At 41.1% G+C, this 16,999-nt stretch overlaps 1 protein-coding gene across 1 annotated transcript; it reads right to left on the bottom strand.

Annotated features, from left to right (window-relative positions):
- Positions 1–6,961: 6,961 nt before the first annotated feature.
- GPR132 (G protein-coupled receptor 132) lies at positions 6,962–16,347 on the bottom strand. Its single transcript, XM_081939193.1, has 2 exons — positions 16,177–16,347; positions 6,962–8,717 (listed from the first exon to the last, which is right to left on the bottom strand). The coding sequence occupies exon 2, from the start codon at positions 8,670–8,672 to the stop codon at positions 7,728–7,730; it is 945 nt and encodes a 314-aa protein (XP_081795319.1). The 5' UTR covers positions 8,673–8,717; positions 16,177–16,347; the 3' UTR covers positions 6,962–7,727.
- Between the last annotated feature and the right edge of the window lie 652 nt (positions 16,348–16,999).

Here is a 16,999-nt window from a genome sequence, read left to right as displayed (position 1 = left end):
ATAGTAACATAAGCTCAAAACACTCTTAGCACATTTCATGCATACAGATGAGAAAAGAACATCTGTACATTCTTTTTTGAAAAGCCAAGCTTTGCGTATGTGTGGGATATGGCTCTGCCATCTGTGGCCTTCATCCTTTTGTCATGAAACTCAGCATCTTCAGCTACCAAAATATTGCCCTTGTGGATCAAAAGGATATTTGTTATGTATATAAATGCATCTAAAGACACTGCCAGCTCTTGTTTCTTTTGTCTCTTTCCTGCACATTGTGAAGTCTCAAGCTGCCAAAGCTGAAAACAAGAGTGTGATACCAACAAGGCTATTATTGAAATACGATGCAGGCATCTTCAACATTCAAGGCCAAGGAGCAAGTAAGATTAATGGATTTGTCCAGGGGAGACTGGATAGCAGCAATAGTAGCAACAGGGCAAAAAGCCAAGAAGACTATACTGTAGGCTTAAATGACAATTTGATGCAGCCATGTGGCCTCACTTTGATTATATTGCCTCCATCAAATAGGTGTAGTTGAAAATATTTAAATACATGCGGGGGGGGCTGCTGGGGGTTCACAGGAGAAGCTCTAGCTAAGATTCTGTGCAGTTCGGAGAACCCCCAAATCCCACTCTTGGCTGGCCCTGCCCACCCCTCCCCTCCCCTCTCCTCCCAGGAGTCTTCACGCAGCCTGTTTTGGATGCAGGTAAGTGCATGGCACTTGGGGAGGATTGGGGAGGGCGAAAAATGGGCCTACCAAAAGTTCATGAAAGTCAGAAACAGGCTGGTTTCTGGCCTCCAGAGGCCTTCTGGAACCTGGGAAGGCCGTTTTCGCCCTCCTGGAGGTTCAAGGAAAGCCTCTGGAACCCGGGGAGGGCAACCCCTCCCCCCCGCCGTGGTGCAGGAGGCCAACTAGGTTGCGCCCCCCATGGCCACACCCATCAAGCAACTGGGCAGAGAACCCCTTGCTAAAATCTTTGAAGCCCACCCTTGAATATATGTCAGTGAGAAGCCATGGCTCAGAGGGAATCCTACACGTCTTAGTCAATGATAACTCTGGTCGAAAAAAAGCCAGGTAGCAGCTGATAGGAAAAATCTTGGAAAACCATCCTAGGACAAATAGCACTCTGGGCAACTAAAGCTAACTGTTTCTGGACCAGAGTTTGTAGGCTGCTCTCTCTCTCTCTCTCCCCTTTCCTCCCTCCCTCCCATATTCTTAATTATAACACTAACAATGTTCATGACATTGTCACCTCAAAATTAAACTATGACCTGCTGATTCTTATCTTTAACAATTTGGATAGTGGGAAGCAGGGACGTGCGGTCAGGGGAGGCAAGGGAGGCAGAGCCTCATCTCTCTTCATGAAATAACAGTATATAATATTATATACTACATATATATATATATATATATATATATATATATATATATATATATATATATATATATATATATATATATATATATATATATATATAATATTATAATATTATATACATCCGCCCAGCCGCACCTGGGAGCTGCGGAGGCAGAAATGTTGTCGACGCTCCCGGATGATGAAGCCACGAAAGCGACTGGGGGACGTTCCCCAGTCGCTTTCGTGGCTTCGTCATCTGGGAGTGCCGGCAACATTTCTGCCTCCGCAGCTCCCGGCCACGGCCGGATGGATGTAGGCAGAGCGGTGCCGAGGCGGTCCGGGCGGACGAAAGAGCGAGCGAGCGAGCGATGGAGGTCCTCGGTCGCTCGCCCGCCGGACTGCCTCGGCGCCACTCTGGCTACCTCCGTCCGTCCGCGCCTGCGAGCTGTGGAGGCAGAAATGTTGTCGGCGCTCCTGGATGACGAAGCCACGAAAGCGACTGCGGAACGTCGAGAACCTTCCTGCCTCTGCTGGACTGCAAAGTCCAGCAGAGGCAGGAAGGTTCTCGTCGTTCCCTAGTCGCTTTCGAGGACTGCAGAGCGCGAGCCGGCGGAGCACGCTCAGGAAGGCGGGGAATGGGATCACGTGTGCTGGAAGCTGAGGCAGCCTCAGCCTCGAGCACACGTGGTCCCATTCCCCGCCTTCCTGATGACGTCACCAGCCTCACCAGCCATAAACCTCACCGCACGTTACTGGTGGGAAGCAGTTCAAGGTAATCTTCTCTTTTTCCTTATCCTAGATCACTGCTGAAAGAACAATGAACAGGTGTTGTAACTGTGGCAATGAAGACATGGAGTTTGTAGGAATGGATCCCATTGCCTATCCTTCCCCTGCAAGCCCAACCAGGGCCTATATTGCAGTGCTGCATCCATTCTTGCCCTTTTTAATCCCTCTGCAAATGCTGCTGCATGCCAATGAATGTTTAAGATGACTCAAGGATGGATAAGTGAGCCCTTCAATGCAACATTGGGGAAAGACTCTGAGTGAGGACTCTGCTCCCTGGAAGAATGTCATGGGGGCCAGCTCAGCTACAAAAGGTAAGACATCTTGACTTTGGCATTCTCAAGCCAATGAACTTCTTCTTTATATAAATGGAAGGACTTATTCCCATGCAAAATATATCAAAGTGAAGGTAAAAGTTTCTCCTGTCCAATTATGTCCAACTCTAGGGGGCAGTGTCCCATCTCCATTTCTTAGCTGAGGGGACCAGTGTTGTCTGAAGACATTTCTGTGGTCATGTGGCCTGAGTGACTATACACTGAGACAGACAGAACTCTGTTACCTTCCCATCGAAGTGGTAACTATTTATATACTCACATTTGCATGTTTTCGAGCTGCTAGTGTATTTGAGTGTGCTTATATAATCCAAGTTTATGCAATTTAGTTTTAGGCTCAAAATAACTTTCCAGAAAAAAATCAGGGTTATAGTATCATAGGGCATTGTAGGAAGAGAACCATGTTAGTCTATGGTGGCTAAAAATCAGTAACCTAGTATCTTCTCTGACCATCACATTTTATTGAAAGGCATAAGCCTTGGTGAACTTCTCAGGAGCACAGAACATCAACAGGTTTAGGAAGTTGAAGAAGACGTCTTTCTGTGCGATGTTGGACAAACGGTATCCAGATATTTTCAGTGTTGCTTCATCTTCCTTTTTCTTTCTCACTTGCTTTCCTTGGTTTGAGCTATTGCAGTTATCTTACCCTCTCCCTTTTGGACACAGTCTTTGCTAAAAGTGTTGGGTATTCCTTAGGCTGGCTTTGTCTCTTTCTCCAGATTAGGAAGAAGCCGGGTGGGATGGAGGTCTGGGAAGGGGAAGAAATCCAACTTTTGCTCCAGAGAAACAGGGAGGGTAAGAAAATGAAGCCAGTAGCAGCAGCAGCAAATAACTCTGGGCCTGTAGCCTTCCAAATTCTTCAGGAAAGAAGCAGAAGGGGGAAGGACCAGGGAAGGCAGCTTGGAAACTTGAAACAGAAGATGAAGAAAAGGGAATTTGAGTAGGAACAAAAGAAACAGCCCCTGAGTTGAGGGAGGAGAAACAAACCAGAACAAAGATTCAGCTTTTACCTGGGGGGGGGGGGGTCATGAGTTTAGACAACTAGGAATTATTATTTTTTGCACCAACTGTGGATGCTGAGGTTAATGGAGGCATTATTCTTCACTACCCCCAGTGAAAACAAACAGGTTAAAAGCAAATCAGAGCAAGCAAGCAGAGTGATTTGGTCCAGATGCTAGGCAGAACAAACATGAATGATTCAATACAGCAGAATCCAACATAATAGCTAGTTAAAGAGGTTGGTGCGATATGACCAAGTCATGAAATAATTTGGATGCAAATATACAGGAAAAAAAGTTAACACGACACGTTATATGAAAACATTTATCCATTCTTAATGAAATGGGTAGAAGATTAGGAAGGCAGACAAGGGCTCCTGCAGCAAATGGACTCTGGTGTTTTCCTTCAATCTGTGCATTGACAGACAAATATGCTGTCATACTGGCATACATTGCGACGTACTGCATTTGGACTGATACAACATGCAAAGTACTTTTGAATCATTTTCATTTTTGCATAACCATCAGAGATTTTCTGGTAATAACAGGGATGTGGTTTGCCACTACCTTCTGTGATTCTCCCCCTGCCCCACACAGTTTTTTAGTCTAGGTTACCACGTAGTATTTCCTTGTCCTCTTACACGTTTTGACTGTTTAATTTTTCATATCTAATCAACACTTTTAATAAGATAAAAACTAACACAAGCTAGTATAAAGGCAAGGAAGAAAAAAGAAAAAGACATCAAAGCAAAAAGTGGAAGAAAAGCGAAAAGTAAAGAAAATAGAAAAGAAAGAAAAAAGATAAAGAAGTGGCTTCAGATATAAGTATTAATATATTTTAACTTTTCTCTCTAAATGTCTACGGATATTCTCAGTCATCCAAGTCATGGTTGTCCCAAAGGTGCTTTTTTCAAGTGGCAACTTGACTTTCTGTTTTTTCTTTGAAGACATTTCACTTCTCATCCAAGAAGCTTTTCCGGCTCTCTCTCTCTAAGGTTACATCATATTGCTCTTATTTATATGGTGTAATTGGTCTAATTGTCTAGGCATTAAAACAACTCTGTTTAACTTCAAGATCAAGCAAAGTCAGTTGAGTGCTGCAGTCTGTACCTACCTGCTACAAAGACTATAAGACAAGATTTCTCCCATATTATTTGTGATTCACCCATGGCCACCACTTTGCTAGCCAATTCCAGACTGGATATGGTTTCCAGACTGGAAACTATGAGACTATGTTGTTGTTTATATTGCCACCAAAAGTTGTTTCTGTGGGTTAGAAATAGAATTAAATAGAGTTACAGAAAGTTAGAAAATAGAAAGGGGCATGCTAATTTCTTTGCACAAATTACATGGGGCTGCCCTTGAAGAGCACCCAGAGGCTTCAGCTAGTCCAGAATGCAGCCGCGCGGGTTGTCATGGGGGTACCTAGGTGCTCCCATGTTACACCCCTTTTAGGCGGCCTGCACTGGTTGCCGGTTGTTTTCCTGGTGCGATTCAAGGTATTAATTATGACCTTTAAAGCGCTCCATGGCTTAGGCCCAGGGTAGCTGTGAGACCACCTACTGCCACCAGTAGCCTCCCACCGTCCAGTACGATCCCACAGAGTTGCCCTCCTCAGGGTGCTGTCGGCCAGACAGTGTCGGCTGGTGACCCCCAGGGGGAGAGCCTTCTCTGTGGGAGCGCCTTCCCTCTGGAATGAGCTGCCCCCGGAGCTTTGCATAATCCCTGACCTCCGGTCCTTCCGACGCGCCCTAAAAAGTTGGCTTTTCCATCAAGCCGGCCTGGCCTGTTAATTTTAATTTATTTTAAATGTATTGTCTTTTAAATTCGGTTTGTTTTTTTTTGGATATGTATTTAATTTTTTTTAACTTTTGGGATGTGTGTTTTTTTAATGTTGTACGCCGCCCTAAGTCCTTTTGGAGAAGGGCGGCATATAAATCCAAATAAACAAACAAACAAACAAACACAAATGATAAGCACCGTTAGTGAAATAAGATAGCTTTGGGTGCCATCTGGTGACCACATCTATGCATTGCAGCTGAAATAGATGTAAAAAAAAAAAGATCTATTTTCTCTTTTAGCACATGAACCAATATTATAGTTCAGGACTAGCATCCAGCCAGCCGGAATAATATTTTGAGGAACTGTGATTTCAGTGAACATTCAATGAATAATGTATCAACAAAGTGATTAATAGTAAAGGAAATTTTCTGTGTGGAAAAAATTCAAAGCATCATACTTGTTAGAGAGAGTAGGAGGTCACCATTGCCATTTATACCCTGGCTACTAGAAATTCATGCATTAATTCCAAAGCAGAATTTTATACAATTACTATGTGGTACAGTATTAGAGAAGAAAGAGTTGGGTTCAAATGCCATGGCACTTTCTGAGTGAAACTGGACCAGTGGCTATTCTAGCTGAGTTTGTATATATAATTCTGCAATCTTAGAAATAAGGATAGGATTAATTTGAGACTCGTCAGGACTTAATTCCAGGCTGTGGACAGAGTTTGCCTACAGTGTTGCATTTTAATCACTGTGCCAAGGCAATGTTCTGAGAATGTCTAAACCTACAGAAAAGATGTCTAAGGGGAAATAAGTTAACATCTTGAATTCTGTGAACAGTAGCCACATAGAAGTAGATCTAGTCATTATTGCATCTGGGGGCTGCCTAGGTTAAGCAATGCTGTTTTAACCAAAGCCTTTTGCAGGAAGCAAAGGGACGTGGTGGCACAGTGCCTAAGACGCTGAGTTTGTCGATCAGAAAGGTCGGCAGTTCAGCAGTTTGAATCCCTAGCGCCACGTAACAGAATGAACTCCCATTACTTGTCCCAACTTCTGCCAATTTAGCAATTCGAAAGCATGTAAAAATGCAAGTAGAAAAATAGGAACCACCTTTGGTGGGAAGGTAACAATGTTCTGTGCACCTTCTGCGCTTAGTCATGCTGGCCACATGACTACAGAGGCATCTTCAGACAATGCTGGCTCTTTGGCTTTGAGATGAGCACTGCCCCCTAGAGTTGGGAACAACTAGCACATATGTACGAAGGGGGAACCTTTACCTTTACCTTTGCAGGAAGCCCAAGAGAAGTTTGGGGTTGATCTAAACTCCAGCTAGTCAGCCTGGCTTGGACCCTTGTAAAAAAATTTTTTTTTTTTTTTTAGAATTGTAAACCACCCAGAGTTGCTCTGTGGCAAGATGGATGATCAATAAAATTAATAATAAATAAATTGCCTTAGAATGTAGGATCAGAGCCAGTGGGTTAAAAGTATAAGGGAACATTTCAGCCAGGTTAGAATCAAGAGAAACATCCTGACTGTGCTGTCAGCGAGCGGAACAAACTGCCACATCAAGGGATGAGTTCTTCATTAGGAGATCTTGAAATGGAGGCTGGATGATCAGTGATGTTCTAGTAGATCCTGGACTTGGCAAGGAGTTGATCTAGATGATCTAAGGGCCCTTCCAACTTAGAGTTGAATTCCCTTGTATACTTCAGAAGTCGGAAAATATATATTTTCTGTGAACATATACAATTTGTGCTATCAGTTGCCATATAACCTATAGATATCTGGAACTGCATAAATTCAAAATTGTGTTTGTGTGAACAATAAGGAAATACAATAAAGACAGGAAATTTATTCAGGAACAACTTATCATATTCAAAGATATTCTGACCATTACTTCAGCAGTTAAAAACAACCCAACGCCCTAGAACACAGGTGTCAACTAACCATGTCACATGGCTGTAATGTGACATATAGTGACATTTTTTCTTTTCCCGGGGCTGGCGTGGGTTTGGCCTGTGCGTGACGCATCTGGCCTGCAGGCCGCCAGTTTGTCACACCTGCCTAGAAGGTATCCCAGAGCGGTAGCATTGCTTATTCACTTTGCATTTGTTTATGCCTTGTGCTTTTTTTTTCATTTTAGTCCTTTCCTCATTAGCAAAGAATTGATAAATGACCCAAAACTATATTAGCAGCTTCTCCATGATGCCATATGATCCTTCATCAATGCATCATTATGTCTTCAGCATTGAATGGACATATCACAATATTGTGACTTTATTGTGAAGGCCCGCTGACTAAATTCAATGTATGAAGATCAGAATTCTCTGAAAGAGATGGCGACTACCAGAGAAAGAGAATGTTTCAGTGCATTTGAAAATGTTATCCACATTCAGGTCTTTTAAAGGAGCCACACAAACTTTCAATAGTGAAGGGCAATAATATTGTCTTCTTTATTTCCCAGCATGTGTGTTTATGATATCAATGGGATTCATCTGATGAATGAATTCCACACGCTCTACATGTGCGATACATCTCACGCCTGACATTTTCACCAGCCAGCACATAGATAAATGGATCTGCAATGCTCTTGGCAGTGGAAAAGCACAGAAAGATCACAGAAGTAGTATATATGTTTTTCTCAAATGTGCATACCTGATCTTGGTGCCAAAAAAAGATAATGGCTCTCACAAGGAGCACAAAATGGTAGGGAGCGAAGCATAGTACAAATACAGAAATGATGGCAATTGCCACGTTTCTCACTTTAGCTTTCTGGTCCGGGTTGAGGCTGCAGCTGGTCTTAATACTTTGAAAAATTCTGTAGTTTGTGAAGAGAAGGACCCCCAGAGGAACAAGAAAGCCCAAGAAGAACCGGCTGATATTGTAAAGGGCCAAATTGTCATTGAGAGGAGTTTCAAAGCAAGTCTTTATGGTTTCTTCCTGGATACTTCTGTTGAAAAACACAGGGCAATAGATTGCAGCAATGGTGCCAAAGAAGGCAACCGTGACTATAGTAGCAGTCCTTTGGGACCTGAAGCATTTCCCTCTGCTTTCCAGTGCACGTACCACAGCCTTGTAGTGATCGATAGAAATGCAGCACAGGAGAAGAATGCTGATGTAGATGTTGCAGAAAAAGATATACCCGGTCACCAAGCAGGACGGTGTCCCCATACTCCAACGATGGCCATTTTTCACATAGATGATCCAGAGGGGAAGGGTGCTCAGGTACATAATGTTGCACAGGGACAGGCCAAACAGGTAGATGGCTGTGATATTTTTTTTGCAAATTTGTACGAGTGTCACAAAAGCAGTTAGGCAGTTAGCTGGTAGGCCTATGGCAAAAATGAAGCTGTACACTACAATCAGGAGCTCACGGCTTTCTTCGAATGGCAGGTCTGTGGAATTGCACATACTTCTGATACCCATGAGGTCATTCCACAATTGCTTCCTTCATTTGGAGCCCCTGTTAACCTAAAAGCAAAATAGGTTTGGTTAGGTAATCTAATCTACTTTCAACTTCATTCCTAAAAGCCACGATTTCTGCACAAGCACAGGTGTTCCAAGCTTTTTAAATTCAGGCTGATTTGTCAACTATGACATTAGCTATGTGAAAACAGCTTAGCTTCATTCACCCAGGCAATCTTTTGTATAGATCACTGCAATACATTATGCATGTCACAATGAAGACAAGTTGGAAGTTCCAATTTAATGCTACTTATAGAAACTTGGGTACTGACTCGGATTGAGCATTATATTAAACTAACATTGCATCATCTTCACAGGCATATAACTTGATTCAGTTCAAGGTGCTGGCAATAACCTACAAAACCTTTGACCATACTACCAAAAGAAACTTTATTTCCTGTGTATGCTGGTTTATTGAGTCCTGACTCCTGACTCCTGACATATGGTTAACTGAGAGTAGGAGTTCTCAATAATAGTTCCCTGGATAAAGAATTCACTTTCCAGAGAGATCCACCCAGGGGTGTCAAACTCGTGTTGTCACGGCATTGTCACGTGACGTATCACGACTTTTCCCCTGTGCTAAATCAAGTGTGGGCGTGACCAGTGCGTGATGCATTTGGTTCGTGGGCCGCGAGTTTGACGCCCCTGATCTAGAATATACTCCATTATTCTAGGAAGTGATGCAGGATAATAGTATATGATGTTTACTGAGAGTTGTTCTGCCTCCTCTGACTAGAAACCAGGCGACTGAGCTCTAGTCCTGTTTTAGGCATGAAAACTAACTGGGTGACTTTGGGCTAGTCACTCTCTCTCAGCCCAACCCACCTCTCAGGGTTGTTTTTATTATGGGGAAAAAGAGGAAGAGGAAGGAGTATTATGTAAGTTCACCATTTTGAGTTACTTATAAAGTAATAAAGGTGGGCTAAAAATCTAATAAACAGATGAATCATTGGAAAGTATATGTGTTCTTTAGTGATCTTTCCCTCCAGAAGGAAACCTGATTCATGTGGAATTGTCACCAGGTTGATTGCAGGACGTGTGTGTTGTGTGTGTCTAAAAACTTCAGTTGAAGTTCCTGTCATGTATCAACATCATTATTATCATTATTATCTTCTGTAGAAACTATGTTATTACCCTAGAGCAGGATTCTCCACCAGTGGTGAAATTCAATTTTTCTTACTACCGGTTCTGTGGCCGTGGCTTGGTGGGTGTGGCAGAGGAAGGATACTGCAAAATCTCCATTCCCACCCCACTCCTAGCGCCAGCCAAAGGTGGTAGTTGCCAGTTCTCCGAACTATTCAAAATTTCTGCTATCACGTATCCAGAAGCTGCTGAATTTCACCCCTGTTCTCCACCTTGGCCACTTTAAGATGGGTGGATTCAACTCACAGAATTCTCCAGGCAAGTCTACTCATCTTAAAGTAGCTAAGGTGGAAAAGCACGGCCCTTTAGAAACATCAGTGCTTGCAACTCTTGAGGTGAATGTACCCTTTCTTCTAATTCAGGACTGTAAGCACACAACGAAATGGCTGGATTAAAATATATCCTCTACTCGTTGAGCCTTAACCTATGCTGCCCCAATCGCCTAGCTCTCCTCTGCCTCAGTCAGGAGCCCAGAAAGTTAAAGGTGTTAACACTTTAATGAGGTGAAACAAATCAAAGATAGCAACTGGAAATTCCCTTGGATTTCTTCCTCCTCCCACAAGCCAGCATTGTTGCAGCTCAAGTAGAAGATGGATCTTGCTTACTACTGGCAGTTCCCTCTTAATTCACCCTGTGCTCCTCTGTGCCTGCAGCCTGACAGCTGGGCTAATTTTTGGTACAGGCTTAGCACTCTTTCAGAAAAGGATTAGACCTGTGTCCAAACATACACTGGCTGACAGGTTGCTGGGGCAAAGCATTTCCACGTTACCCCCTTGTTAGATGGGCAACTTGATAAGCTATTAACCCCAATGTTCCAAGCACATGCTCATCTTGTTTCAACCTAATAAACTAATTTAGAAGACGTTACTGGTATCTCTTTTCCTGTTATAGAACCAGGTGTCTTTTTTTCTTTTCTTTTCCATAGCTCAAGTCAAAATGGCCATGGAGCACACAGGTTGAAAGGGAGTGTTTCTTCTCTGGCCTAAAATGGTCAATGGGCAGATTTCAACACGACTCGATCAGCAACTACACCAATGAACAAGGATCAAAATTTCAGCTCTTATTTTTGTTTGGGGTGAGGATAAAAAGACAAAAGGGATAAGTCAAGCTTTGCAGATTGTAAGATATTTATTTTGAACTTTGGAGGTGGAGGTGAATACTTGAAATCAATGAAACTGTATCTCTTTGGAATTGAGCTGGAGAACATAAGTAATCTACTCGTTACGCATTCTGCCATGGAGCCTAAATCAAGACTTGGAGATCATTTCTCAACAATGTCTATGGAGATTCTCAGTCATCCTGGTCATGGTTGTCCCAAAGGTGCTTTTTCAAGAGGCAACTGGACTTTCTGGGTTTTTATCTCTGAAGATATTTCACTTCTCACCCAAGAAGTTGCTTTTTTTGTGGATGAGAAGTGAAACGTCTGAAGAAGCTTCTTGGATGAGAAGCGAAACGTCTTCAAAGAAAAACCAGAACGTTCAGTTGCCTCTGGAAAAAGCACCTTTGGGATTTCTCAACAATCATTCTCTCAGAAACAACATTGCATGAGGTGTGTGGAAGAGCTGAAATCAGAAGTCAGGCATCAAAAGCTCAAGCCTCCTGAATTGCAGCTGTTTGCAGTGAACCCCTTCAATCGGCCAAATATGCAAAGGACCTTTTGAGACTAATCAGTGCATAATGTAAACAGCATAGAGATACTTTCCCTGGAGATAATTTTTTTAAAAAACCTCTGATTAAAATCCAGCTACACCTACTGTAGCAACTTCAATAAGGAATCCTCCTGATGTCTTAAAGAGTCATAGTATTTGGACCTAAGGTTTCATAAACTGCTCCAGGTGTTGTGAACCTGTAACCCTCCAGATGGTGATGAATCTCAGCTACCATGGCCAGTGGGGAAGGATACCGGAAACTACAATTCATCAGCAACTGGAAAGCCACAGAATGTGAAGCAGAGGCCACTTTGCCAATGCACAAAGTTTCAATGAAGATAATACGCAGCTGAATATATACTGTATGTTGGAGCAGACTCCCTAATATATAAAAATTCTTATGGCCACTGGGACTTCCCCAGTCTGATGTTCTCCAAATATGCTGCATGTACAGATTCTGGGAGATAAAGGGCATTGGGTTGAAGAGAGTTTCATTCTCTTTGCTTTGAACTGGTATTGCTGTCTTTTACACTAGTGTAATAGGAAATATGAAAAGCAAAAGGAAGTGAAATGGGTTGGGTTACACAGGGTTGTTCAGGCGTCTTGCAAAACTAATAGAGAAGTTGATGATGCAAAAAGTGTTGCAACACACGAGGCCCCAATGTCTCAGTTTGAAAAAGGCAGTTTTCAAACCATATAACCCAGCCTGGCATCCTGCTGATGAATTAAGACTGCCATGCCCATAAACTTGGCTAAGTTTAATGAGGGATATCATAGCCAAAATGGAGTAGAAGAAGCCTATTCTATTTCAGCCAATATGAAACATCATACTATTGAGTGGAGTAATAGAAAAAACATTATAATATATCTTACAGTCCTTGAGTAAGCCAAATTTTATTTATTTATTTAGTTGTAAAGGTAAAGGTTCCACTCACACATATGTGTTAGTCACCGATTCTAAGGGGCGGTGCTCATCTCCGTTTCAAAGATGAGCGCTTTGAAGAGCCAGCGCTGTCTGAAGACATCTCCATGGTCATGTGGTTGGCATGACTAAATGCCAAAAGTGCACGGAATACTGTTACTTTCCCACCAAAGGTGGTTCCTATTTTTCTACTTGCATTTTTACATGCTTCCGAACTGCTAGGTTGGCAGAAGCTGGGACAAGTAACGGGAGCTCACTCCGTTACGCGGCGCTAGAGATTCGAACTGCCGAACTGCCGACCTTTCTGATTGACAAGCTCGGCGTCTTAGCCACTGAGTCACCATGTCCCTTCTTATTTAGTTGTATCCCACCTTTATTATTTTTACAAATAAATTGGTGAACATAACCAACACACCTTCCTTCACCTATTTTTACCAGAATAACAAGAGCCCTGTGAGGTCATTGGGCTGAGAAAGTGCCTGGCCCAAGGTCACTTAGCTGGCTTTCACAGTTAAGGAGAGATTAGAACTCCCACTTTCTAACCTGGTGCCTTAACCATTAGACCAAACTGGCCAGTTGTTTTATTTATTTGTCATATTTATATAGCTGTTCATCTCGGAAACAAGTGACTCTGGCTGGTGTATAACAAAACTAAAAAACAATGAATATTTTAAAAACAATAAATATTATTTTAAAAAGCTCTAAAATTTGTAAAAGCATAAAGCTAAAAGATTATGTCTATCACAGGAATTATCCAATTAACATACTCCATGCTTGAATTAGAACCATGGTGGCACAGTGGTTAGAATGCAATCTCACTGCTTACTCCAGGAGTTCGATCCAGACCGGTTCAAGGTTGACTCAGCCTTCCATCCTTCCAAGATTGGTAAAATGTGGGCCCAGATTGTAGGAGCCAATATGTTGACTCTGTAGACTGCTTTGAGAGGGTTGTAAAGCACTATGAAATGGTATATAAGTTCTATTGCTATTTGACTAAGGATTATATGTACAGTATGTTCTATGTAGGCCTATTTTCTATCCACCTTTAACATAAAACGTACAGATGTGTCTACATTTGGAATATTCTCATGTATTTCAGTCATCGCATCTCAAAATTAATCCCGTAGAGAACTAGAAGATGCAGAATAGGACAAATGAAATTATTGATTGAATTGGAACATTTGATAACATGCAATTCGTAATATTTGTTGGGCCTTACTTACAAACCGTTGGTGAAGTGTGATTTAGAATCTGAACAAATCATAGATTGCCAGCTCAGTGCAACATTTGAATGCAGTGATAAAAGATACCGTGGATAAGTCCAATGGAAGAAGAATATTAAATTCACTCAGAACATTATACTTAAATAAAATTGGTGCATGATATTTTATCTTTGATATTTTTTCATTTCTGATTGCTAAAATAGAGAATTTTAGAATTCTGGAAAGATAAATAGGTCATGTCTGTCTGCCTGCCTGCCTGCCTACCCATCTTTGGTATCTATCTATTATATTTAGAAGCCACCCATGTCTGTCATAGTTTAACTCAGGCAATGCATAAAGTTCAACAATTCTGGAAAAAATGATTCATTCTAAAATGAAACAAAAGTTGAATTGCCATTTCAATATATGATATCACTGAACTTTACCAAACCATACATCTCTACATATACTGAATTAGCTTTTTGCATTATAACTGCTGCAAAGATATGCTTCTTCCTGGAAAGGTTGTCTGATTCCTTCAACAAAAGAATGGCTAACCAAATTCTGAGGGTATTTTTCAAGGTCTAAAAACATCATATTTTAAAAATCAACATTATTAGCAAGTTGAAAAAAATCTGTATAAAAAGGGAGAACATTTGGGGCTTTTCATTGAGTAAGAAAGATACATGTAGGTAGAGAACTCTTTTTTTCTTTGTTGTATGATACCAAAATTAGGGGTGATGCAATAAACATGATGGAATAGATCAGGGGTGTCAAACTCGTGCCGTCATGTCATCACGTGACATATTGTGACTTTTCCCCCTTCGCTAAAACGGGGTGGCTGTGGCCAGTGCATGACACATCTGGCCTGCGGGCCACGAGTTTGACACCCCTGGGATAGATAAAATAGTAACCTTCTCATTATCTGCAGAAGGAGCTTCTCATTATCTGCTACAGAAGGAAGGAATTCACTACCCAAAGAATGGGTAGCAATGTTCTTTTAAAACACTGTACAGTATATTGAATTAATAGAGGATCAGGCTATTAATGTCTCAGTTGGTGGCTCCTGATAGCTGGATTGTCCATCTGCTTAAAAAAACCCTTGACATTTCACCATACGTATATGGTTCTTTCCGTTCTCTTAACACATAAATAAACTCAGAACATTTTAGTCAGTTGTCTCATCTAGAGTTAGTCATTAGTGGCGTTTCTAAGAGGAAGAAATGAAAAGTGTCCTTTTGGATCATTTAGACATTGGAGATGTACGTCAAAACCACAAATAGGTAGGCACATGTTTAATATTTTCCTCAAAAAACACCTAGTAGATACAATGGATAGCTTAACTCCAAGTGGTGCAAAGTAAGAATGTTTCAATCAAGAAAATGAAAGCAGAGAAATTGGAGTGGAATTATGTGATAAACAAATATGAGCTGAAATCTAGTATTACCAAAATAATTTCTTTGAAAAAAAATATGCTCAAACAAATCCCAGACTTATCTTTGAAATAAGTCCAAAGAAGAGTTAAGAGTTGTTAACCTAATCTTGCGAAGCGTCTTCTCCAGCAATATTGTACTGCAAACTTTGCTAGACCAATTCTCAAATACAGCTCGTCTGTATGGAATATTCCACTGTATATCAGACATTAACACAATTGAGCAAGTCCAGAGGTATTTTACGAGAAGATTACTCCACTCCTCTGCTCGCAACAGAATACCTTATGCCACCAGGCTTGAAATTTTGGGCTTGGACAACCTAGAACTACACCACCTATGGTCTGACCTAAGCGTAGTACACAAAATTATCTGCTACAACGTCCTACCTGTCAATAACTACTTCAGCTTCAACCGCAGTAATACATGAGCACACAATAGATACAAACTCAAGGTAAACAGCTCCAAACCTGATTGCAAAAAATAGAACTTCAGCAAGAGAGTGGTCAATACCTGGAATGCAACTACCTGACTCTGTTGTTACATTCCCAAACCCCCATAACTTTATCTGTCTACTGTTGACCTCACGCCATTCCTAAGAGGTCAGTTAGGGGTGTGCAAAAGCGCACCACCGTGCCTAATTTCCCTGTCCTGTCCCCATTTGTACCCATATCCTCTCTTCTTATTCATGTTTATTCTTATTCCTGTTATCTTGTACAGTACAAGAGTGACAAACTAAATAAATAAAAAATAAAATAAAACTTCTACCTCATGGGAAGACCACTGTATCCAGAAATTAATGAATTTAACTTAGATACAATTAAAAACCAAAACCAAAGGGGCATATGACTTTTTGTAAAACCAGTTAAAAAAGCACAGTGAAGTATGACTGCTTAAAGACAAATAGCATTGTTGAAATCTTACCAGAATTAAAATATTGCTAGTTGTGTGATGGGTGCCCGCATAGAACACATTTTTAAACCACAAAAATAGCAGCAAGGACTGAACCAACATATCACAACAATTAATATAATCATAAAACAGACCTCCATTTGTCAGTGTTCTATCGGAACTTCAGAAATAAAATATTTCTTTCTGCAAAAGAGAAGCAACGCTTACCTTGATAGTATGCAGCAATCTCATATTATGACTTCTGAATTTACCACATGTGTAGAAATACTTCAAGATGATGATAACCACAAGGGGATTTTTTCAGTAACTTCTCCAATCAGCCCTCACTCTTGCCACTGCTGCTTTGCCTATTCTCCTTTAACCCCTCTCATTTGGGTTAGAAAATTAGAAGAATGTGAAATATAGATAAATGGGAAGATACCAAGGGGGAAATGATTCATTAGAGTTGATGCAATTGTTAAAGCAGACGTGCTGTTTTAAATAGCTCATGTGGGAATTTTTTTTTAAAAAGGGGGTTGAATACCAGTGAAGTGCTATGCTTACATGTGGTCTAAGGGTTTTCTTCCAAGTCCAAATAATGATTGACTTTATGGTCTGAAGATACTATGTAGTCAGGTAAAAATGGAAATACAAGTGAATAACTAGACTCAGGGAGTATCCAGGACTCCACAATTCAACGCTGAACTACATATATTCCCTTCTCTTAATATTTAACCCAAGTAGATATATTTACAGGTAGTCCTCTATTTACAACAGTTTATTTAGTGACTATTTGAAGTTACAATGACACTGAAAAAAGTGACTTATGCCCGTTTTTCACACGACATTGCAGCATCCCTATAGTTACATAATCAAAATTCAAATGCTTGGGAACTAACTCATATTTATGATGGTTGCAGTATCTTGGGGATGGGGTCAGACAAAACAGGCCCAAGAAACTACAGACCAATCAGCCTAACATCAGTACCTGGGAAGTTACTGGAAAAGATAATAAAAACAAAAAAACATCTGTGAACAGCTAGAAACAAAT

Source organism: Natrix helvetica, assembly GCF_964273705.1.
Source record: "Natrix helvetica genome assembly, chromosome: 1".
Classification (NCBI taxonomy): domain Eukaryota; kingdom Metazoa; phylum Chordata; class Lepidosauria; order Squamata; family Natricidae; genus Natrix; species Natrix helvetica.
Note: the sequence above shows the minus strand (reverse complement) of the source record. Positions and strands in the feature narration are given on the sequence as shown.

Excerpts from the sequence above, each read along its gene's own strand:
- GPR132 (XM_081939193.1), bottom strand. The coding sequence starts at position 8,672 with ATGGGTATCAGAAGTATGTGCAATTCCACAGACCTGCCATTCGAAGAA.